Consider the following 26,931-nt stretch of genomic DNA (forward strand, 5'->3'; position numbering starts at 1 on the left):
TTATTCAACTTGCAAGTAATAATAAAGAAATATCCCTCAAATAATTCTCTACCAACTTAAAGATATTGTAGTTCCTAACGTACAGAATAGCCATGATTGGAACACTATTTGATCATAGGCATGGTCAATCAGAACTGGTCAGGAGTTAACATGAGGGTACTGTATAATTTATGAGGGTTCTATTGGTTTACAGCATTGAGTTTGGAGAAGACGAATCATTAAGATTCAGCTATAGAATTAGAGTTACCTCAATGACATATGCCACAGCATACTATACATGACAAAATACAAGACATCAACGGAAACGAAAGCAAATATTAAACTGTGAATACATTAACTGCTGACAGATAAATAAAATAATTGTTTTTGAGTAATTAAAAAAAATGAAACAAGTGCTTTTATTTACTGTTTTATGATCTAAATAATTATATATTGATACACAGATGAGTCACAAGTTAATGAAATGATTTGAAATTGAGGAAAAATTGTGTATTTCCACTGTGGTGTATTGTTTCCACATATGTCAGGCCATGCATACATAGAAACCAGGTCCTAAAAACTACAAGATTCTTTTCTTATGAAATAATGGACAAAAACAAGTGAAGATTACTTTTTTTCTTTTCTTTTTCTTTTGTGTAAATCCAAAAATTGGAGTAATGCAGCAAATGAGGTTCTCTTTTTTATATTTTTTTAATTCCATTTTTTTTTAATGGGGAGTGGGGAAGTTCTTTTGGACCATATGGAATTGAGGTAAAAATAGAAATCTGTCATCAGTTATGTAACAGATTAATGTGACACTTTGGATGACATCAAATGACTCATGAATTGTCCCATTCGTAAAGTCCCTTCCAAAGTTACATCATACATAATAACATCTCCTTCGTGGTCTTCTTCAACTTCCTCAATGGAATTTGTTTTGCTAAATACTGAGATCCACCTTGGTTTCCTCAATATAGTCTTTGAGACACAACCAATATCTTCCAAAAGTCCCAATAGTTCCTTAACGGGTACTGGCTGCAAAACAGGATTGTACTTGGCAAAAATTGTTTCTTCAGACACTCCAGGCTTGGACATGATGAAAAACATAAGTGATTCAAGCATCATCTTTAATACATTTCTATTGAGCAAACCTTCAGGCTTTCTCCATGGACGGCAGAGTACACGCACTTTTTTGTATGTACTCAATGAAGGTGCTGTACAAGAAGCATCTTCATTCAATGCTAGTCTGGCAGGTTTCTTCTTAACTCGCTTACTCATTGAAAAATTACCTGCTGTGCTTGGATTTTCAAGTAAAATGACATCATCATCTTCACCATTGTCATATTCTTGTTCTGGAGGTTGAGAGGTACAAGCTGGTATTCGGTTGTTGCTAGGCAACCCAAATGTACTGCTGTTTGAACTACATGACGGTGTTGACTGATAGCTAAGGTTAAGTGTGCAATTGGAATTGCATTCAGCTTCAAGTTGTTTCAATGCATTTAAAGCAGCATCACAAGCTGATGCACCAGAATCTGCAATATTTGATTCATCAAGAGATGTGAAAGATTTGGTGTATTCCTCTTCTGGGCTGGAGAGTAAATCAGAGAAGCAATCATCAATATTGTTCTGATCTGATCGGCCACGAGTATTTTTAAATGCATGTATAATCCATGGACGTGAATATTTGACAGAAACATAGCGTTCTACTGTGACACCGACTTTTAGGATCAGTTGATGTTTTTCAAGGACATTCACACACTTTTTGACTTGTAACCACCGATTTTGGAAATGATACTGGAGATCATATTTTCGGATTCCCATGCTTTGCTCTCTTTCGATAACACTCAATATTTGCTGTAGGAGACCAATATCACGAGCTGACATATTAGTCTGCTTTCGAAGATTATCCCAAATTGTAGACACTTCTTCTGGCTGTGGTACTAACTGATATTGTTTCCTTATAATGTTCTTAAAGACTTTTTCGGTGATCCATAAAATGTCCCCTGATGACGATGCAGACTCCACAAGTAAAACATCTTTTTCAGTATTACCATGAAATTTAGGTAACAAAGAATTAAGAAGACTTATTTTAACAACACAACTGTTGATTACAAAGTTATCTTGTGGGTTTAATTCACGCAGGTTCAAACCTGTGATATTTTCAGATCGGGCAAGGGACAGAGTCACACGAGAAACTCTAGCATTTGTTTTCCTGGGCAAATGATGAGGTCTGATTACCAAAGGTTTTGATGTGTTGGAAGGGATTGGCTTGCTTTTTGGTGCACTAGGTCCAGAATCATCATCTGTTAAAGAATCTTTGTTTATACTGTCTTCCCGTGGCCTCTTCTGCCCACTCTGTTGGATTTCTTGAGAAACACTTTCACATTCTGTAGAAGATTCATTTGCAGGAGACTTTGGAGAATTCTCGGAAACTTGGAGATCTCCTTCAGCAACAGAATCATCTTCAGGTTCATTTGTCTTTGGAACTTTCCCTCGACCAATAGGATTTGATTTCAATCCCTCAGGATCAAGGACAATAATTTTATCAGGTATTGTTACATCAAACTTAGCTAATTGAAGGCCAACGATTGAAACTATAAAAGCTGCATATCCCCCTTTTGGTACATCAGACACATTGTAACCTTCAGTTGAAGCAGATTCCACCAAATCAACCATCTCAAAGATGTCAGAAAATAAATTAGGAGGAAACCTACTAATAAAATAATAATTGTATTTTTGGCTCAGTTGATGAGTATTTAAGGAAGAAAGGTCTGCCTCTTTCTGTTTGTTTTTAATTACTTTTCTCTTAACTCGAGTGATCATACGATCTGACTGCATTTGTGCAAATACTTCATTCATTAAGCTCTCTGGATACTGGTTAAATAAACGGAACATTTCATGGGCTCTGCCTTGTTTATCATTCAATGATAGATAACTGTGTATAATATTATGCAAGACTGTAGCATAGATATCATCCACTCGAGTAATATCTTTAGGTTCAGAGACTTTCTTCCATTTACCAATTTGGGTTAAAATGTAGTTATTGTTAAGCTGATTCAAAGAATTTGGAAGATCACATCTCTGTGTGTATTTATCTGAAGAAAATTTCTCAATTAATCGGTTTACTAGATCCTCAAATATTTTGTCAGTTTCATCATCCTGTACATATTTAAATCTCCTGTAACCGAAATCTTCCATAAGTTTGGAGTCATGCAACGCTTCTTGTAGAAATGCAGAAACATTAAGGACTGTTTGAGGATTCTTCAGAACAAATGATACTCTTCGCTGACATGCTTTTGATGTTTTATCTTTAGCATACTCTGGATATTTATCCATAAGTAAATCTCGAATCTTGGTCCAAGAAACAATCATACGACTAAGTACATTAGGTCTTCTATTTTCCATGAAAAGATTGGCAACTTTACAGAGAAGCAAAAAGCTGTCTTCCTGCTGTGACCAAACAACTCTTTCCTTGGTCTTACTTTTTAAAGCTAATTTATCTCGTTCATCATAAATCTCAGTACGTTTACGAGCTTTCTTTTTTAATCCTTTGTTCAAATAACCAAATAATTTCCGTTTTTTGGGTTTGGGAATTTTTGACAAAGGAAATTTTGATTTTCCTTCTTTGTCATTTGGGTTTTCAGATGCATTCTTTTTCCCAAAAGTTTCAGCAGCCTCATCATTTTTATCAAGCGCCAGTCTCCTTTTTGGTCCAAAAAGTCGAGGAAGTCTCTGGCTAAGAGAATTCTCTTCAAAGATAGTTGGATGTAAGGGCGATATTACATCACTAGATTTTTTATCTACTCTTTTTTCTTTAACAATATTCTTCCATTGACTGGTCTCAGCATACCAAAACCAATTCCGAGAGATATGGCAAAATAGAGAAGAGTCGAAGCCGGCAGCACCTAATCCATCACCAGGTATGGCACCATTGTCAATAACTGTATCCGGTGTCTTTGCAGATTGAGCATCAGACAAACTATAAGAGACTGGGGCTACACCATGTTCTTCTTCCCATTTTACTTCATCAACCACTTTGTGATATCTTCCTAATGGAGTATTCAATGCAGTGACTCTAAAACAGAACCAATAATTTTCAAGAACTTCCCAGCTATCTAAATGAAAGGATTCAATTGGAAATGTTTGTCCTTCAGGTGGGCGAACCTGACAGTAGCCAACAACAGAACTTTTCGTATCAACCAGTTTAGCATTTTTGTGAAGGTAAATAAACACTTGGTCTTTCTCTTTGAGGACTTGATCTCCAAATGAGAGTAACCCCATTTGACAGAGTAATGTACAAACTTCATAAAACGTAAATATGTAACGACGAGCATAGAGGAGTTGCTGGGTAAGTTTAAAAGGCAGGTAAGTTATAGGATAGTAGCGTTTCACAGGATCTGCAAGAAATTCTTTCAGACCATTAATTTTGTATGGAAGAGAGACTATTTGACAAAATAACTGTAGGGGTAACAAAAGCAAAACGTCACTGATAAGACACCAGCCGACCTGGAATCCAGAATGTAGAGGCAAAGGAGCAAGATAACGCCGCCATGAATTGTCATCAACATACACAGGAGGGACACTTTCAGTTGATTTTATGTTCCACTCCACATTACCATCAACATCAGTCTCAGGTATAAGAGCCTGAGGTGAATCGTAAGTTGTGGTAGTAGTGATGTCACTATCAGGGTCAGCTTTCACCTCCAAAGCAGGATCTTTACGAATTTGGTCATTTGGTATGGGTGTCTTGTTTCTATTAGCATATATCAAGTACCACAATAATTTGTGGACAGTTTCAGCTTTACGAAACTTTGGTAAGACACCATACTTTCTCATATATGATGGATCATAACGCATATCACATGCTTTCATCTTGCTTCGGTGGTCATGCAGTTTGCGCACACTATCTTGGACACTAGGAGGCATATCTTTCATAAGCAAACGGCTGTTCATCTTCATACGCTCAGATTCACGTAAATGCTCTTTGCAAACCCCAAAATATTTCAGTTTAGCTTGTTCTATAGCACTCTTCACAATTTGATGATCAGGTGTGATACTGGGATCACAAATGAACGTTAATTCTTTTTGTTTATTATCAGTTTTAATTATGGTTTTTATTAACCGGATTTGTCCATTCTTTTGCAGACGTCGCAGGATACGGTCGACAGATTTCTTGTCAATTTGAGTTGATTCGCCCATGGCTTTTTCTTTATTTAAAATCATATTCTTTAAAGCAAATGTCTTATCAACTAATTTAGCTTCTTGAACAGCTTCAATGATCCAGTTGGTCCGCTGAAGGACCTTTGAAGTGAGGCGTGGTTTTTTAGTATCATCCTCTTCCTGCATATTCATTACAGGATCAACAGTAGCATCTTGTTGATTGGTTCCACTTGAATTAGTGTGTGGGGCTGATTCTTTATTCTTCTCCTCAGATGTTAATCCCTTCTGCTGGGGTGTAGATTTAAATGGAAGTTTGGGAGTTGACTTTATCAACTGTTCCATTTTGTTCCTTTCTTTTTCTAAATCCATATGTAATTTACTGGTGTTGGCGAATTTATAGGAGATATACATAGCTTTACGCTGTCTGCCAACATCTAACATAACTGAGTGAGATGCTTTGGTCCTAGTCAAATACTTCAGGACACTACGGCTTTCAAAAGTTGAAATATTCATACACTTCATCATATCTTTAAGAGACATGCCCCCAGGACCAGCACATTCAAGTAAATCATTTGCTTGTTGGATAAATGGCCTTTCCCATAGTAATTTTATAGGCTCTGATTTGTTTTTTTCATCTTTAGTCACTGTCGCAGTATCTTCTCCCTCTTCGTCACTTTCTATTTCTTCTTCATCTTCATCTTCCTCGACACCATACTCTCTCATCATTTGAATCACACGAACTGTTTTCTCCTTATACTTTTTGTTTTTCACATTTTCAATAACTTCTGAGTCTGGATACATATCTCTGTAGTTCATATTAAATATCCGCACATATCTAGTAGAAGCCCGACACAGCTTCTTGAAGGACTGATCATCAATCCCGATATCTTCCTTACAAATAGCAACCTCTTCTTGGTGGCTGTATTTGGTCTTCAAGTAGCTGGTGAGGCGTTCTAGTAGAACCATGTACCGAGATTTCTTTTCAGAGTAAAATCGAGGTAGATGTAATAATCTAGTGTGGACCTGTTTATTTACAACATTGGTCATAGCAAATACTTGCTTACGGACAAGTGATAAACGGATTAGTAACTTAAAATAATGAAACATAAGTTTTGGCGAATCGCTAAAAACAGCTAAACTGTTGTGTCCTCGGGTGAGTTCCCCAATATAACGAGAACGACCAATTCTTTCTAAGATGCAATATGGTAAATCCAACAACCTCATATTTGGGTCTCTGTCTGGTCCAAACAGAGACATACTCCGTAAATTCTGGGAAGCAACAATAACCATTCTCTCGCCCCATAGTGCTTCGGCTTCTTCTAGACTACAAAGCTTTTGGTAATCATCTGAGCGTATTTGATTTGTGATATTTAATCGAGTTGAATAAGTGGAGCATGAACCTTGGACACATGGGTTATCTTTGACTACTTCAATAGGATAGCAGTCGACAATCTTGGCAGCTTCAATCCACTGACCTGTAGAAGGATCTTGGTAATCAAAATGGTTGATGGTAACAAGTGGGAGGCGGTCAGTTGGGAGTTCATAGAACTGAAGTTGATCTTGAATTACTAAAGAATTCCAGATAAATTCTTTAGACTGATCGTCTATTTTGAAAGCAAAGTTTGGGCGGTCTTTAAGTCGTATCCATAATGTATTAAGTGTTGTCCCATCTAACCCTTCTAAAGCCACTTCATCCAACAGATCCCCAACAAAGTCAGCAGCCATGTTGGAAACCTAAAAAATGAGGAAGCAAAACTTTATTAGATTAAACAGGAAAAATAGTGAGAAATTTAAGAGATTTAAATCAAAAAGACAGTCACAAAGCAAAAGGCCTAAGTATAACATTGAAAAATGCAAAACAAAAATGTTTAACAAAATACTACCAGTTTTAAAGTGAATCAAACAGCAGTTCTATATATATTTAGTTATCTGAACTACTTATTTATTTTATTTATGTGTTTCAGCCAAGTGGCTGCGGTCATGCTGGTGCACCACCGTGATGTTGACTTTATTGGACAATGTGAATATTTTATATTTCTATTCTTGTTTATTTTTTACATATTTAAAAATAATTAAAATTGTAAATAGTTTTTTTTTTAAGTTGCAAAGTTATTTAACTTGTGTTTCCTATAAATTTTCATTATAAAATTCGACAAATATTTTTCTAGTTAGAAGCCATAGATCATACTCAGAATTTAAGACTTCTATTAACCATGATATAACAATTCTCTGCCTTCTATCAACTCTTGTTGTCTTAGCCTCCATTCTGCTTTATATTAGCCCTCTAGCATTCAGATTATTCTGTCAAATTTAGTGCATGTTTATTCACATATTTTGAATTAATCACCCATTGTCACGTAGATTCAAGATTTCAAATGATGTAATAGTTTATTTTGAGAATGACATTTTAGGGTAGGTATAAAAGGCCAGATCTGGTCAGTTTGAATATAAAACAAGTAGAATAATTTGGTCAGACATGGCTAGTTTAAATTCTGAAGGGTTAACCCTTGAGCCTTCAGATCAAATGTAATGCTTCTTTATTCACATTGTTTTAAAATTAACAATACATTGCCTCATAGCTTCAAGATTTCAGTGTAATTGTTTATTTTTAGAATAACATTGCAGGGTAGGTATGAGAGGCTGAATCTAGCTGGTTTGAACATAAAACAGATAGCATATTTGGGCCAGATATGGCCGGTTTGAATGCTAAAGGGTCAAATACTATCTTCCATTAAAACTGGGGTCCCCACCCACCTTCTAAAAACATTTTTACAACCACAAACCTTCGAAGATTCAAAACAAATACTAACCACATAAATCTTGCTCAATAAAGGCAATGAGCCAACTGAGTTGCTTAACTTGCCAACATCAGCAGTCAAATCTCCCTTAAATCACACACTACTGTTCTAAAAGTGGAATAACTCATTAAATAAAACAACCTTCAATCTATGTTCCTCAAAAGAGACTGTAGTACCCTCTTGGAGGGTGTTATAGAATATTTGGGGTGGTGCTGGTTGTGACCATCAACACTTTATATTAAAGACCAATACAAATGCTGAGAGAAAAAAACAACTGCTTTGCTTTGTAGTGGGGAGGGAATACTCTTGATAATTTTACAAGATCAAAAGGAGTATCTTATAAAAAAAAGTGATTGAGAAACACTGTCCTAGATAAATTGCTTGGAAAGACAAGATGGTCATGTTTAGCATACCACTGACTGTAAGGTTGCTCAATCAAATTTCAGATTTTACCTAACAACCATGCCTAATTATTCCATAAAAAGGCTATAGACCTTACCCCTCTCAACAAACTAACACTCATTGTAACCTTGTAACCCTACTGTGTCTAAGGTATCTTTGACTAACGATTGAGAAGAATGAGAATGGTATGATTTCCACTGCAGTTTTCCAATCCTGTTGTGATAGTGGGTGGGATTGAATTTATTACTGCAAGCTAACAAACCTCATTAATTACAGTGGTACACTATAGTAGCCAGCAGCAGCAGGCAATTAGAGCTATGTAAATTCACCATTAGAGAAATAAATGTCTTGACCACTATACACTATGATATTTTACATACGACAAAAGAACTATAGATTCAGACTATGCAAAAGAGTTAGAGCCAATTTATTAAGGATCAACTTCAAGCTGACATTTTAAAGACAAGTTTATATTCCAGCTGTCCATGTGAACAATAAAAAGAAATCAGAATGTTTTTATGGAATATTCTTTCATTCTTCTATACATTCTACTATATTTCAAATAAATTTTATTAAGAATTTCAATTATTTACTAGTTAGAGGAGGTAACTTTTAACCTTGCCTTAATTAGCAGCTAGAACATAAAAGCAGAATAGTCAAGTGGATAAGTTATTAACTACCTGCCTATGGATCACCAGTTCAAATCCATTGAGGGTGTTTTGCTGAGTTTCTGAGGATGTGTTATTCTACATTGCCTTGGTTCATCTGAAATAGTCACCATGTCAAAGGGAAAAAAATTACCTATAATAGACTGGCATTTTATTCCTGAAATTATTTCTGAAACTGGATCCCATATATAGCTTATTGCAGTTTACAAGACATTTAATATTTATTTATTTTTGAAAAACATTTCCTCTAATTTCTAATCATCATCATCACCAGTAGTAAATTATACACCTCACTGATTTCGAATACTATTATGAAGAGGTGTTATTCACTCTGAAGAAAAAAAAATTGTTTCGTCAATAAACCTGCCCAGAAATTTTATTCAAACAGTCTGGCACCCAGAATGACCATATTTCATCAGGCCTATCTAGATATTGTCTTTTTTCATGCAATTTATCAAATTTGGCTTAATGTGTCATAGAAGCATGCAAGCCACAGAGACAAGGAAGAGAAGACTGAAGAGAGGAGGGAGGAGAGGAGATGTGGGAGGATTCACATACATAACATCAAGTGTAGATCAGTTAATTTGTGGATACAGAGGTTGGACACCAAATAGTTTGACAATGTCTGAATATGTTTGTTTAAAAATCAATGTCCTTAAAAAGGTTATGCACACCAACAAAATGGACCACTTCACACATGTATGTAACAGAGACATACAACAGGCAAACAAACATGTAAGAGCTACAGAAGCATATCCAAATAAGCAAGCAGAAAAACAATCGCACACAGAATTATATGGCCAGTCAGACATACAAGACACAGTTGCACTGAGAGACAACCAAGCTGACATAGATAAACAGAAACACAGCTAGAAATAGGCAGGCAGTTAAACTGATTAGGCAGAAAAACAGATGGACTTTACACACACACACAATGTGTTTCTATCAGCTTCCATCTATGAAATTCACTTAAAAGCCTTCTACTATAGCCTGGGGCTATAGAAGAAGACACTTGCCCAAGGAGCCATGCAGTAGGACTGAATCTAAAACCATGTGGATGGGAAGCAAACTTCTTAACCACACAGCCACACCTGTGTGTGTGTGTGTGTGTGTGTGTGTCAAATTTTACTTGGAAACAGTTGGGGAGTTGGCAGCAAATGACACACACTATATAAATATAGATACACACACACACACACATAGCACGATGGGTAAATTGTCGCCATTTTATATTTTTAATTTTGTGCATGTGCATTGTTCTTGATCTTGTCAACTACACAGTAAAGTAAGGTCAGTTCGGCACTGCCTGTGAGAAAAACATCACCATGATGCAATTCACTCTGCCAACGACATGTACTGCTTGGCATTCATGCCGGAAGCTCCAATATGAACATTGCAGAGTGTTTGGATATTAATCTGAGGACATGTACCAAGAGTTATAAAAATCAAACATCCAGTCAACATCATGGTGCTTGGAGTGATCACTAGTGATGGCAATGTTATGCCTCTATACATCTTCCCACACAGCCTCAGACTCAACATGGAGGCCTACATCAAGTGCCTGGAGGAGGTAGTGCTGCCCTGGGTGAAAAGGGTGGCTGCTGGAAGACCCTATGTCTGGCAACAAGATTCTGTACCATGCTACACAAGCAGGAGAACTCAGTCATGGCTGTCAGACAATTTCTACAACCACATCACCCCTAACATCTGACCACCTAACTCCCCAGACTACAACCCCCTTGATTAATGTGTGGGGCACAGTTGAGCGAGAGACCAACAAAATTCCTTGTAACACCAAAGATGAACTGAAAGCAAGGATTACGGCCACATTCACCAACTTAAACAAGGAGACTGTCCAGAAGAGTTGCAGGAGATTCCGAAATCGTCTGGTTGAAGCCAGTGGCAATTTAATTGAATATATTTTAAAACGAGATGTCAGTGTTATTTTCATTTTTGTGTAATTTAGATGACAGTTTATTAACCACACCCTGTATGTGTATACGTAACTTCTACCATGTATGTGTATATATATATTTATTTATATATATATATATATATATATATATATATTACATACATGGTAGAAGTTACGTATACTTTTTTTTAAAAATCATTTGATTTAGTCCCATGCAACTTAGGCTTGTCACAAGAACCTAGCTTGTCAGAGAGCCTGACAAGCTAGGTTCATGTGATGAGCTGATCAGACGAAGTTGCACGTGGCCAAACAAACTGTTTTTCAAATAATAATAATGATAATAATAAATGCTGTGATGCAGTACAAAGCAGTGGATCTCATGACTTCTGATCTTAACTGATTGGAAGTTTTAACAAGTGCATTTTTTGTCTTGGTGTAAATGATGGGCTACAGCAAATTTTCTGCTCAATACCAAAGATCTGCTTGACCGTAACCAGTTGAGCATGTCCCTTTGCGGGATACAAGGGATGCTGAAAAATGAGATCACTATGTTGTGTACATGCGGTTGTGATGCATGTGCCTGGTGTCCCCTTATCAGACGGGTAGCCATGATGGATATACTGGGCTTCGAATATTTTACCCCCGTGTCTCTTTGATGGCATGCACTGCTTTCTCACACAATAATAATAATATATCATCATCATCATTGTTTAATGTCCGCTTTCCATGCTGGCATGGGTTGGATGGTTTGATAGGAGCCAGCCTTGTAGAAGACTACCCCCAGGCTCCTGTGCCTGTTTTGGCACGGATTCTACAGCTGGATGCCCTTCCTAATATGAACCACCCTGCAGAGTGGACTGAGTGCTTTTTATGTGGCACAGACAAGGTCAGTTTTGGCATGGTTTTTACAGCTGGACGCCCTTCCAAATGCCAACCACTTTGCAGTGTAGACTGGATGCTTTTTACATGGCACCAGCAGTGTCACCAAGTAACTTGCAAGACAAGGAATACACACACACACACACACACAAGTGATTGGCATTAAGGGCATCCAGTCATAAAAACTGTCCAACAGACAGTGGAGATTGGTGCAGTCCTGGCTTGCCAGTTCCTGTCAAGCCATCCAACCCGTGACAGCATGAAAAATAGATGTTAAATGATGATGATGATGATATATATGAAGAGAGGCAGACAAGCATACAGATAAGTAGGCAGGTAGATGGCTAGACAAAATAGGCAACGTATCTGCAGTCATCATCAGTGGTATTGTGAGAGATGGACTATGATACTTAGTTAATAAGCAGTATATATACTCTCAGTATTTGTTAAACAATTTTGACAAACAAGAGAACATACAAATCAGCCACTACATATGTGTGTGCATATTTTTTGTGTGTCTATGAATTGTGCATTATATTTATTTATTTTAAAACATCTGCATTTAGCCACTAGTTAAGCTAAGTTGTCCAAGAACAAATTTGGTACAGATTGTTAAGGTAGCAATATAAAATGAAAAGGAAAATTGCAGAGGTTTGTCACAAGAAAAAATTAATTTACAAATTAGCCACAGCTGTTTCAGTTTACAATTTGCACAAGACAACAGTGGATGTAACATTTGAAAACACATTCAAACCAAAAGCCATTGAGAGAATCTCTATATGGTTGCTTGACTTGCAATAAATAGCAACCAAATTTCCTTCATATTACACCCTATCATCCTAAAATAGGTTAATGTAATCCTAGATATAGATAAAAACCAGATGGCTATGATCTTTAGAAGTACAATATGACTTCAAATATGTGACCCCCAATTTTCATAGCTAAAAATCATAAATATATTTTATCCTTTTATATAATGAGACTGTGTGCATATCACTACAAAAGTTAGAAGACATAAAACACAAAAACTCAAATGCTAAAACACAAACAATGGTGGGTTCTGCTTTTGCTCAGTAATGTTTACACATAAGCTGTTGAGTGGGGAGGTAGGGTTGCACAGGTCTTTGTTCATAAAGAGAGTTTATTATTTCAAAACTACCAAAGTCTGATTCATCATCTCCAAATAATCTCTAGCTATTTTTCTTGGTTTAGTTTTTCATTGTTGTCCAATCTTGTCATTTCAACATCCTCATCATCTAAACTTGCAGTGGTATTGGTAGCGTCATCCTCATCAGTCCACAACAGGTTATCTTCCGTTCCACTCTATTATCGATGCTAGTCTTTTAGCTCTTGGAATCCATATGTTCGGGTAAAGCATCCAAGCTATTTTAACCCAGTGGCAAAAGTATCAAATCCAGACATTTTGAAATTACTTCCTGCAATTTTTCCACTTCATCAGATAACATCCATGATATCCAGTGTTTCATAAATTCATCCTTAAATGATTTCTTCATAACAACATCAAGAGACTGATGAACATTTGTTAAACTATATGAACATATATTTTAATGTTTCACTGTGAAGTGAAGATTTTTTTAAAGCTATTATCATATATCAGTAATGTAACTTGCATATTTTAAAGTCTTGTCTTTTAAATTAAATAATCACTTTTAACAAAAGAATATATAAGAAACCACCACCAGCATATTAAAAGAATCAACAGATACCATAGGAAGTATTTCCAACACATTGTTGCAAACAACGAAGTATATACACTGTTCATTTGATGTCTCAGAGTAGCTACTTTTGGTATATTCATTTTTACAAATTGTTTGTGTTTAAATATTTTTTTATACATGAGTATATTGCTACCAAACAATTGTAACCCTGATGTTTTGTATCAAATTTCTTACATTATACGTGAATATGGTAAATGTTCCACAAAATGATGTAAGGGAGATTAGATGCATGCACACATACACACACACACATACATACATACATACATACATCCATACAAGGTAGTATCAAAAAGTTCCAGGATTAGTTCTGTAGCATGCCAACAGATGGCAGCACACGGTCACATGTGCAGTGAGAGCTATTAGTGACCTTCATGAGGCAGTGTGCTGAGTGAAATCGCTGTGTTTACTTCACAAGTTGTGAAATTTGTGTTTTTGTGATCACATGTATGCTGTAGTCTGTGATTTTGTCACAGACAAGAAGTTGGAACAAAGAGCCAATGTGACATTTTGCTTTAAACTTAGGAAGTCTGTTAGAGAGACATTGAGCATGATTCAGCAAGCTTACGGCATGAAGGCAATGGGTCATGCCCAATGATTTGAGTGGCACAGGTGCTTCAAAAACAGAAGAACGTCCTTGGAAGACAATGAGCCATCTGCAAGACCTGCCACAGGTGTCACTCCTGAAAATGTAAAGAAAATTCATCAGCTTGTACATGAGGATTGTCAGAGGACAATCAACAACATGGCTGATGTTGCTGGTCAGCCGTATGGATCTGTGCAGGCAATCCAAACATCTGAATTGAACATGCAGCGTGCCTCTGCCAAGTTTGTCCCCTGCCTGCTGACTACTGAACAGAAAGAACATCGTGTCAAAGTCTGTTAAGATCTCTGTCAGCGTATTGCTGATGAATCATTCTTCATGTCAAGGACTATCACTGGTGACAAGAGTTGGGTCTATGGGTACAACCCTGAGATGAAGCAGCAGTCATCACAATGGAAGAACCCTTTATTTCCATGATTGAAGAAAACATGACAGAGCTGCAGCTCAATCAAGAGTATGCTCATCATTTTTTCAACATCCGCAGTATTTTGCACCAAGAATTCATCCCCCAGGACCAGATCATTAATCTAGAGTTCTACTGTGACATTTTTAAGTGTTTGAGGTAGGACATTCAGCAAAAGCAACAGAATCTGTGGAGTGCAAAGAATTGGATTCTTCATGATGACAATGCACTGTCCCTGAGCTCTCCTCACTTGTGAGTTTCTTGCCAAAAACATGGTATTGCTTCCACATCTGCCCTATTCACCAGATTTGGCACTTGCAGACTTCCATTTCTTCCCAAAATGAAAATGCAGCTCAAAGATCACCCTTTCAACACTGTTATTGAGATCTAAAGCAAATTGCATAAGATCCTCGACTTGCTTACAGAAAACAACTTCCAGGCTGGATTCCAAAAGTGGCAGGTGTATTGTTGTGCAAGGTGACTATTTCAAAGGATATAATGTTAAAACTTAGGTAAAGAAGTCATTTTCTTTATTGAATGTAACTAGTCCGGGAACTTTTTGAAACCACCTCATACATGTAGATAAGCATACATATAAATACATATGTAGCATAGCAATGTCATGGTAAACTAGTACAAGAACAAAAGAGATCCCTTAGTGAGAGTAAGTTATACAGACAACAAATTATTTGAGCAGGTTATGAAGGTCAGAGAGAAAATCATAACACAAATGATCCAAAATAGTCAGCTTAGATTAGATGTATTTTGGCTTTGTGTTTGACAGAGATCCAATCTTCCTAGTGAGACAACAGCAGGAGAAATACTTGGTTAAGAGTAAACCACTACCCTTAGCATTCTTCGACTTAGAGAAAGTGTTTGACCGAATGTTGCACTCAATAATTTGGTGGTCATGAAGAAACTAGGTGTAGATAAATGGATTGTGAGAGTTGTTTAAGCAGTGTATGAAGATGCAGTGAGAATCCACAGTGAGTTTGAGTAGGAATTTGATATGAAGGTAGGGGACTGTCAAGGCTCTTCTGTTCAACATAGTCCTTCTCACCATCACAAATGAGTTTAAGATCAGCTGTCCACAAGAACTCTTATATGTCAATTATCTAATTCACATAGCTAATTTATAATGGAATTAGAAGAAATTTCAGGCATGGAATCTAAACCTACAATCCAAGTATTCTCAAAGTAAGCTAAGACTGAGGTGTTAATAGACAAGGAAAGAAGACAGACTCCAGTTATCATCAGGGAAATGGCCTTGCTTGATATGCAGGAAAGGAGTAGGTATAAACTCCATGTGCTGTACCCAATAAGCTATCAATACACAGGAGATATAGTGGAATCACAGATATAGTAAATGCAGTGGAGCAATGTGTACTATGAACATATTAGAAATAGACTCTTAATTGTCTGAACCACTTCTACACAACTGCTTTGCCACCTTCACCATTCTTTAAATCCCTTTCTCACTAACCTGACACTAATCCCTTCCTTTTCCTTTATCCCTTCTACACTCTCTGCCCCTATAATGCTCTCTCCACTATCACATTCATGACTATAAACCGGTTCCTCTCTTCATACTTCACCCTCTCATCAATCTCCTTTAGTTATAAGGGCCACTTTAGGCAAGTTGCAAGGTGATCTCACTTGTACAGGTTCAAGAAAAAGCACTCAGTACATTCTGTGAGGTGATTGGTGTTAGGAAGGGTATCCACTCATCAACAGCATGCCAAAGCATTTGCATAGGAGAACAATGCAGCCCTGCAACTTGAATCCTTTCAAACCATCCAACGCATGCCAGTATGGATGAGGGGTGTTAAATGAGGAGATTATATATATATATATATATATATATATATATATATATACACACACACACACACACTCATGCAGGTACACATAATATATATACAGTTATGTTTTTACAGGGATATACAAACACAATTGTTTATTTGGAGTAAAAGACAATAGGATAAAAGAAAATCAATGTGAAGGGGGTGGGGAATCATCATTAAACAAAACTGGAAATAAAATTTATGCTATGTTGAGGTAATTAGGAGAGAAAGAAATACCTATATAAATACATGAATATATTAGTACTCTTCATTGATACAATGTTATTAAAAAATGTAAAGAAAAAAGATAAGAAAAACAAATGCAATATCCCACAGAAATAATGTCTCGTCAAGTCATATCAAAGCCAGTATTGTACATAGAGGTGGTATATCATAAGCTAATAGATATTTAGGAAAATGCTTGCATGATGTTAAAAGTTACAATTTTAAATTCAAGCTGTAAGAATCCTAGTACAAGATAAGCATTTGTCTAGTTAGGCATAAGTGAAAGGCAATACAGTTTTACATATCCAGGATAGACTAAGCAATATTATTATACATGTGTTGGACCATCACTATGAAAAGCCAAATATACTTGAACAAAACAGTTAGAGGAAGTCTATGAGGGTTACTAAAGGAATATCTATGCTGATAAATCTGAATCTTTAAGTTTGGTCAGTGCAATGTAAGATTTTAGTTGTCATTCAAGTGTAGTCTAGTGCTGTATTATACAGATTTCATAAAACAGTTACCATTAAATAGACAACTATCAGAATTGATACAGTTACAGGTAGGTACAAGATCTGAATTTGAGGTGGTTATGTTAATAAGCTACTGAGTATTGTAACTTCTGATGGGACTTGCAAAGATTTTACATACAGAATAATTAACTTTACAACATTTCTGTTGAAGATATTATGGTTCCTGTAGTGGTTCTTGGAGAAATGCTGGAAATAAATTAAGAAACTCTTTTGCTCTGTTTGTTTTCCACTTAAACTGAAGATAAAATTTTATCACAATATTCTGCATTTTCTGTTCCAGTGCTTTAAGGCATGAAATTTTGACATATTGTATCTTCCAAGAAAATCTGTTGTTTATGTTTATTACACTGTAATAATGAAATACACTTACAAAGGTGCCTTGATCTAGAGACAATATGATGTGCCTACTAATATTAAAAACTAAGTTACATAAACAGCTAGGAGAATGGTTAGAGCTTTTATTTATGAAAAAATTTCCCACATTGCTTATGGTAAGGTCTAAGGTTCTAGGTGGTATACAATCAAAGTTAGTTTCTATTGTGATATGTAACACTGTTTCATTGAAGAACTTTGTCTTTCCTAAAATAATTCAGCTGAAAGTCACTTATATTTCTCAATATCAATAATCCCTCTTCCTTGTCAATTTCACCTATTAAACACATGGGCATACGTACACACATACACACGTGAAAGTGTGTACATAGGCATGTATACACACATACACTCACACACATACACGAAGGTGTGTAGCCTAGTGCTTAAGATTCAACTCCAAGACTGTGTCACATTACTCCCTTCGACTCAGCTGTAATCAGTAACAGCTAGCTACTAATGCAGTTTTCTCTCTCCCCGCAACTGGGTAAGACAGTTTCACAAGAGCCAGCCAAGGAGAAGCCTGCACCAGACTTCTGTGACTGTTTTGGGAGGACTTTATTGCTGGATGCCCTTCCTAACATCAACCACTCAGCAGAATGGACTTAGTGCCTTTTACATGGCACAAACACAGGCGAGGTCAGTAGTGCTTTTTACGTGACAGAAGCACTGGCTAGGTCAGTTTTGGTAAGATTTTTAGAGCTAGATGCACTTCCAAACACCAACCACATTACAGTGTGGACTGGGGGCTTTTAGGTGGCACCTGCACTGACAGGGTCACCAAGTACTTGCAAGACAAAAAAAAATGATTATTATTTTTAAAAATACATGTTTACTACAGTCGTTATTTCAGAACAAATTCCAAAATAATCAGAATTTACATTATAGGAATATATGATACAATGCTATCAAATCAATGTAAAACACACTATCTTAAAGATAGTGTGTGTGTGTATTTCACAATCGATTTCTTCTCATCCTCTTTTACTTTTGTCTTCACTAAAACAATATCTGATTATGATTTCTTGAAGATGGATATTTAATCACCCAATTGTAACAAATCAATAAACAATTTTTGCAAAGAATATTACGAAGAAACAAAGAAGTGTATGTATATCAACATAGTCAGCTTCATCATTGCTTAACATCCACTTTTCCATGCTTGCATGGGTAAGACAGATTTCATTGAGGAAAATTTATTATGGCTAGCTGAGCTACCTCCTGTCACCAGCCCTCACCTGTTTTACAAGCTAATGTTTTTCCATGGCCAAACATGTTTCCACAGAAAATTGGAAACAAAGAACACCTCTTGTATGATGGTGAGGCTCATTCACAAACATTATGTATGTCCACACAAGAAGAAACAAACACAAGCACCACCACAATCCATATGTATGTGCATGTGTGTGTGTGTGTGTGTGTGTGTGTGTGTATATATATATATATATAAAATATATAGTTTTAGGGAAAATAACCAATTTTCAAGAACTCATCGATGAAAATCCACTATCACATATAGAAAAATTAATAATTAAAAGCACAATAAATGAGTATAATATAAAGTAAAGTAAATATCATAAGATAAATATAATAAAAAGATTACACGTGTTTCATAACCAATTTTCAAATAGAAAAGAAATTTAAATCGATTAAAATCAATTGAAATTATCGAAAATAAGTTCTATTCAAAAATATAGCTACTCGTCAGATCGTAAGTAGAACAATAATTAGATATATATCTCAACCAACAATAAGTACCAAATGAATTAATATGAAATACTTATTATATAAAGATAGAAAAATTATTTTAAAAATATCATAATATCAAAATAATAACCATTCAATAATCATCCCTTCATCCATTATAATAACATGTATATTATATACAAAAAACATCTTACATAAATTATCATTGTTTTAAATTATCATTGTTTTAAATACAAGTTGAACGAAGTTTAAGTTTAAAATAATAATGAAGATAAAATTAGTACATATTTAACCGGTGTAATAGTTAAAGCTATACTATTTAAAGCTAAAGACGTTTATTTAATTATAATTAAAGATCAATTGAATAATAGAAAAATACAAGATTATTTATTTCTAAAAACGTAATAATAAAAAATAAATATATATATATATATATATATATATATATATATATATATATATATATATATATATATATATATATATATATATATATATATATATATATATATATATATATATATGGGTGGATAAGTAATCAAGATAGTCAGAGTGTGTGATAGGATAGTTAAAATGAGACTAGTCTTGGATAAAGCAACAGTGGTGTTTATCTCTGCCTATGCTCCGCAATTTGGGCTTGTAGAGAAACAAAAGGACCAATTTTACAAGACCATATTGCAGATTACCTCAATAATAAATGACAATGACCATATTATTGCAGGTGGCTTCAACAGACATGTTGGGAAACACCCTCAATGGATCCTGGGGCTTACATGGAGGTTACAGCTTTGGTTCTAGAAATCAGGAAGGAACAAAGCTGTTGGAGGTCAGCAATGCAAATGACTTGATGTGCAAAGCTAACTTTAAGAAGCCAGCCAACCACCTGATTACCTATCAATCTAGTGGGGGGCACATAAGCCAGACTGACATCCTCACCAGGAAATGGGTTAAACAGATGCTTGGGAATGTAAAATCTTTCCCTGGTAAAGAAGTACAACCCAACATAGGTTCGTGGCTAGTGAGTTCAGACTAGGAGAGACAAAAACCAGTCTGGAAAAGGAAGTTATGGAAGCTTAAAGATCCAGCAAACAGAAATTTAAAGCGATTTTACGTCAAGCATTTGATGAAAAGGAAGATAGAGACCTATAACATAGAGAACAACTGGAAGCTCCTATGGGTCATCCTACTCACATCAAATCTATGGTTGGCGCAAACTGCCAGCCAGACTGTATGTGGTGGAACAGTGAGGTTAACATAGCTATAAAAGTAAAAAGACAGACTTGGAATGACTGGGAAAATAGAAACAGAAGATTATTCTATCAGGTAGCTAGGGAAGAAGCTAGGCATCAGATTTACAAAGGAAAGGAAAAAATAGAATGTAAGAGGTTTGCCAATGTTCAACATAACAGTTACAGAAAGATACAGTGTAGATACCTCCACTGCATGTATTATGCTATTGTCTTTCAATCTATAAACGGAAACAAATAGACAGGTCCTAAGTCAATAACATATCTCGCCTCAGAACCAGACACTTTACACATATGCAAACATATAAACATATACATGAATACAGAAAGCTAGATATACATACACATATACATGAGCATACATGCATGCATATGTACACACACACACACACATACATATATATATATATATATATATATATATATATATATATATACATACAAATATATTACTGGTACACTCAGAGTTATCTCCTATCTTATACAGCAATACAGAATACATGTAAAGAATTTTAATCAAAATTATATGTATATTGGCAGATGTAGACCTCTTGAAAGTATATAGTAATACACAATCTTGTAGACAATACCAATCACTCAATCAGTATGATAAATAGGTTGTGTATCTGCTAGACAGCCAATTACTCAAGTCTGTCCATCTACTCAACACAGTTGTCATTTTATCAGCTATACAGAAAATCAGTCAATCTAACAGTTATGCAGCTCATTCAGTTCATCTTTTAGACAGCTCCAAGACAAACTATCACTCCACATGCTAGGCAGACTCAGTCAGTTCACTTAGCTGACAAGCAGACAGTCACTCAGTCATTTAGTCCACTCAATAGTCAGTCAATCTATTAACCCAATAAACAATAGTCTGTCCACCTGCTAGAGAGGCAGTTAGTCCACCTGTCATGTCAACAGGGAGTTAGTCCATCTACTAGTCAGACAGTTCATTTGATACAGAGACTGTCAGTCAACTTACCTACAATCAGTCCTCCTACAAGATGTCCATCAATCAATTAGCCAGTCACCTGCCAGATAGTTTTTCCAGCTGCAAGTTTGTCAAGAGTGTCGGTCCAATTGATAATCTACCTGCTAGACAGTTCAGCCAGTCAGTCCATCTGCTAGGTTGACAACCAAACAGACTATCTGCTAGTCTACCCACCTAGAAAGACATGTAGTCTACATACCAAACAATCCATCTGTCAATTGAGTGGATTTCTATACTTCCCAGATACAATTATTATTCAGTTCATGTAACACAGTGCTAGACAGACAAATAGTCCATCTGTTAGACATAATCAGTCAGTCCACTATTAGACAAGCAATCAGTCTTTCTGCTACAGTCAGTCAATTCTCCAGCTAGATTAATAATCAATCACTTTGTAAAACAGCAAAGCAAGTAAACAATCAGTCAACCTGCTAGACAGACAGTCAGTCAACCAAACTGCCTGACAGTCAATCTAATTGCCTAACTGTCAGTGCAACCACCAAGCAATGAGTCCACCAGCTAGAGATGCAGTCAACCCACTTGCTGTGTACAGAGTCAATCAGTTCAAATACTAGTCTGATAGTCAGTTCATGTGCTAGGCTGTTAATCCAACTGTTACAACAGATTCCTTCAGTCTACTTGCAAGGCAATCAATATGCCTAGCATCATTCAGTTAACCTGCTATACTCCAGTCAGTTGGTCAGTCCACTGGGCAGACAGTTAAATTCAAGTCACCCAGTTCACTTCTTTTGTGTCTTTTGCTTGTGTATCCGGAAGTGGAGAATGTAAGCTGTGCCACAAATAGTTCTCCAGAGAAATTACATGTGTAAGTGGGGTGCCATAACCAGAGATCAAACTTGAGACAAACTTGGCTCATTGGGATTTAACCAAAAACAGTATAGACTCAGTAGCATAATGGATACTAAAAGAAAACTGAATGCAACCTTTGAAGCCAACCCTTAAAAACAGATTCAGCCACAAATCAAAAAAAAAAATATATATATATATATATATATATATATATATATATATATATATATACAGAGAAATAATAATAGGTAGAAAACAGGTGTGGCATTCAATACTTTATAGGACACACATTTCAGCAAAATGCCAAAATAATTACATAACAGTAGTAGAAACATTATGCAATCATCTCATCAGTCTCCCACAATAAAAATTGATCTTAAAGCTCCAAATACATATACACATGCTCACACACACATGTATGTATATATAGGTATGTGTGTATATATATATATATATATATATATATATATATATATATCATCATCATCATCATTTAATGTCCATTGTCCATGCTGGCATGGGTTGGACAGTTTGACCAGGGCTGGCAAGCTGCACCAGACTCCAGTCTGATCTGACATGGTTTCTATGATCGGATGCCGTTCCTAACACCAACCACTTACAGAGTGTGGTGTGTGCATCTATTTGGTCCCACACCAGTGCTTTTACATGGCACTGATATAGATATCATCATCATCATCATCGTTTAACATCCGCTTTCCATGCTAGCATGGGTTGGACGACTTGACTGAGGACTGGTGAAACCGGATGGCTACACCAGGCTCCAATCTAAATTTGGCAGAGTTTCTACAGCTGGATGCCCTTCCTAACGCCAACCACTCAGAGAGTGTAGAGATATATATATATATATATATATACACACACACACACACACGTGTATGTTTGTGTGTGTGTACACAAATACATGTCTGTATTTGTGAGTGTAAAGACACATATAAATATGTATATACAGCCAGAGGGGAAGCAGATAAGGAAAGATTTGCCAATGTTCTGCGCCGTGAGGACCAAAGACTCGAGGTATTTCGTGTTGCAAGACAGTGTAGGAGAGAGAATAGTGATGTTGTAGGAGAGAAATGTGTTCGCATGGATGATGGTACGCTTGCATTAAATGAGGATGCAAAGAAAGAGGTCTGGAGATGCCACTACGATAGATTGCTTAATAAAGAGAATGAATGGGAGAAAGAGAGCCTGCCTTATGTCGACCCAATAGAGGGACCAGCTATCCGAGTTGATAGTACCAGGGTAGATAAAGCAATTAAGAGTATGAAGACCGGGAAAGCCCCCGGCCCATCAGGAATCACTGCAGAGATGCTCAAAATATCTGGCAGTGTTGGCTATAGCCTAGTCACCCGTATTACGAACCAGGTGATACACGAAGGAGTCATACCCTATGACTGGTGTAGCAGCATCATAGTCAACTGCTACAAAGGTAAAGGGGACGCTTTAGATACAAATAATTACAGAGGCATCAAGCTGTTAGATCAGGTTATGAAAGTTACAGAGAGGGTCATAGCCCAACTAATTAGGGAGCGAATCAATTTAGATGAGATGCAGTTTGGGTTCGTGCCAGGTAAAAGCACTACTGATGCCTTATTTCTAGTGAGACAGTTGCAAGAGAAATACCTAGCCAAGGATAAACCTCTGTACCTGGCTTTCGTTGACATGGAGAAAGCCTTTGACAGGGTCCCCCGATCCCTTATCTGGTGGTCAATGAGGAAACTTGGGATAGAAGAATGGCTAGTGAGAGCTGTGCGAGCCATGTACAGAGATGCGGCCAGTAAGGTGAGGGTTGGAAATGAGTACAGCAATGAATTCCGGGTAGAGGTAGGGGTCCACCAAGGTTCCGTCCTCAGCCCCCTATTATTTACCATAGTCCTCCAGGCTATCACAGAGGAGTTCAAGACAGGTTGCCCCTGGGAGCTCCTCTATGCTGATGACCTTGCCCTAATTGCGGAGTCACTATCAGAACTAGAGGAGAAGTTTCAGGTGTGGAAGCAAGGTCTAGAATTGAAGGGCCTTAGAGTCAACCTAGCTAAAACCAAAATCCTAATAAGTAGGAAGGTAGATAAAACACAAACCCCTTCAGGTAGATGGCCCTGCTCAGTATGTAGAAAAGGAGTAGGTAGTAACTCTATAAGATGTACCCGGTGCAAGCTATGGACACATAAGAGGTGCAGCAACATCAAAGGCAGGTTAACTAGCAAGTTAGTTTTTGTTTGTGGCAGATGTTCAGGTGCAATAAAGACTGCAAACAAACAGGAAACAACTTCTATCTCATTCCAGGGTGAAAAACTAGAGGTAGTCGATAGCTTCCGCTATCTGGGCGACCAAGTTAGTAGTGGGGGTGGGTGCGCTGAAAGTGTAGCTGCTAGAATAAGAATAGCCTGGGCAAAGTTTAGAGAGCGCTTACCCCTGCTGGCGACAAAGGGACTCTCACTCAGAGTAAAAGGCAGACTGTATGACGCATGCGTACGAACAACCATGCTACATGGCAGTGAAACATGGGCTGTAACTGCTGAGGACATACGTAAGCTCGCAAGGAATGAAGCCAGTATGCTCCGTTGGATGTGTAATGTCAATGTGAATACCCGTCAGAGTGTAAGTATCTTGAGAGAAAAGCTGAACATTAGAAGCATCAGTTGTGGCGTGCAAGAGAGACGATTGCGCTGGTATGGACATGTGGTGAGAATGGAGGAGGATAGCTGCGTGAAAAAGTGCCACACCCTAACAGTTGAGGGAACCCGTGGAAGAGGTAGGCCCAGGAAGACCTGGGCTGAGGTGGTGAGGCAAGACCTTCGTACATTGGGCCTCACCGAGGCGATGACTACGGACCGAGACCTTTGGAAATGGGCTGTGCGTGAGAAGACCCGGCAAGCCAAGTAAGATCGTTGCCAGTGCCCCTGAACTGGTTCTTGTGCGGGTGGCACATGAGATGCACCATTTTGAGCGTGGCCGTTGCCAGTACCGCCTGACTGGCTCCTGTAGGATTTTCGAGCGAGATCGTTGCCAGTGCCCCTGGACTGGCTTGTGCGGGTGGCACATAAAAGACACCATTTCGAGCGTGGCCGTTTTCGTGCGGGTGACACGTAAAAGCACCCACTACACTCTCTGAGTGGTTGGCGTTAGGAAGGGCATCCAGCTGTAGAAACTCTGCCAAATCAGACTGGAGCCTGGTGTTGCCATCCGGTTTCACCAGTCCTCAGTCAAATCGTCCAACCCATGCTAGCATGGAAAGCGGACGTTAAACGATGATGATGATAGGTGCGTATATCCGTGTATGTGTTTTTATCTTCTTGGTATTTCTACTGATTTATAACCTAAGCTGACCTTTTAATCTCTGTGCTTCTTCTCCCTTTTACTTTTACTTTTTTTTATGGTTTTATGAGTTTTTTGCCCTCTCCCTGGTCACACATATTTGGTTTTGAGAGGGGTGTGGCATCATTTGGACTTCCTTGATGTGCTACTTTGTCTGTTCCCTACTATTTTATGTGACATGCGAGATTGTTGATTATTTGTACAACAGGGGAGCAAAGTGTATATATTTGGAGCTTTAACATCAACTGTTGTATTTAGTTTTTGGACACTGATGAGATGAGGTACATGATTGTACTTCTACTACTTCTATGTAATGATTTTGTCATTTTGGTGAAATGTGTATGTCCTGGAAAGCATTGAGCAGCAAACTAGCAGAATCTTTAGCAAGTTAGGCAAGATGCCACTAAGCTAGTGGCAGTTTGTCAATCATTACGTTCTGAGTTCAAATTCCATGAAGGCTGACTTTACCTTCCATCTTTTTAGGGTTGATAAAATAAGTCCCAGTCAAGTACTGGGGTCAATGTAATCATCTTTCCACTCCCCTCAAAAACTGCTGGCCCCATGCCAAAATTTGAAACTATTATTATTTGGTTTGCATTCTGCACACTAGCCTATCGCAAGTTTGATGCCCCACATCATACTACACTAGATACTGAAGTGGCATGTGGAACCCACAACCAAGCCTGAATTTTAATTGCCTGTTGCACTTTACTGTGTGTACTTCTTTAGATACACATACATTTTGCTGAACCACTAAATTAGAGGAACATAAACACACCAACACTGGTTGTCAAGCGGTGATAGGTTCAAAACACAAAGACATACACACATATATTATATATATATGACAAGCTTCTTTCAGTTTCTGTCTACCAAATTCACTCACAAGGTTTTGGTCGGCCCAAGGCTATAGTAAAAGACACTTTGCACCTATATATATATATATATATATATATATATATATATATGTATGTATGTATATATACATACATGTATACATACTTACACAAATACATATATCTGCATTTATTTATACACATCTCTATATATGCACATACACATTCACATGCCCACGGAGTGGAGTGACTCCTTATCTTAACACCATGTAACAGTGGTAAATGTATGTCGCAAGTTATACAAGCAGAGTCATTCATTTCCAATCTTCCATGAAAATATATTCACCATGGGGGAAAATCGCTTGGACATAGAGGTGAGGTACACAGCCATAGAAACCTGCTTTGATGAATTCAGTCAAACCCAAGCAAACATGGAAAAATGGTATTACACATATGTTACATATAGCATCTTAGATTCTA

General features: G+C 37.1%; 2 protein-coding genes across 6 annotated transcripts in view; both read right to left on the minus strand.

The window, feature by feature from the left end:
• Positions 1-26,931, minus strand: part of LOC106867594 (dol-P-Man:Man(7)GlcNAc(2)-PP-Dol alpha-1,6-mannosyltransferase) — a 98,633-nt gene that overhangs the window by 66,558 nt on the left and 5,144 nt on the right. The window contains exon 2 of one of the 3 annotated variants that reach the window (XM_089353877.1): positions 9,020-9,104. The exons of the other annotated variants lie outside the window; for them this stretch is intronic. The gene's annotated coding sequence lies outside the window, so the exon portion shown is untranslated. The remainder of the gene's footprint in view (positions 1-9,019; positions 9,105-26,931) is intronic. 3 annotated transcript variants of the gene reach the window in all.
• LOC106867592 (general transcription factor 3C polypeptide 1) overlaps positions 397-26,931 on the minus strand; it is a 31,679-nt gene continuing 5,144 nt past the window's right edge. Inside the window, exons 2-3 of one of the 3 annotated variants that reach the window (XM_014912508.3) lie at positions 9,024-9,104; positions 397-6,873 (exon numbers count right to left, since the gene is read on the minus strand). In XM_014912508.3, coding sequence (XP_014767994.1) covers positions 787-6,864 — 6,078 coding nt within the window. In that variant the 5' untranslated portion in view covers positions 6,865-6,873; positions 9,024-9,104 and the 3' untranslated portion in view covers positions 397-786. Of the gene's footprint in view, positions 6,874-9,019; positions 9,105-26,931 lie in introns of all 3 variants that reach the window. The other 2 variants (XM_014912505.3, XM_014912509.3) reach the window with 2 other exon arrangements.

Source organism: Octopus bimaculoides, chromosome 6 (assembly GCF_046866305.1).
Source record: "Octopus bimaculoides isolate indiv1 chromosome 6, ASM4686630v1, whole genome shotgun sequence".
NCBI lineage: Eukaryota > Metazoa > Mollusca > Cephalopoda > Octopoda > Octopodidae > Octopus > Octopus bimaculoides.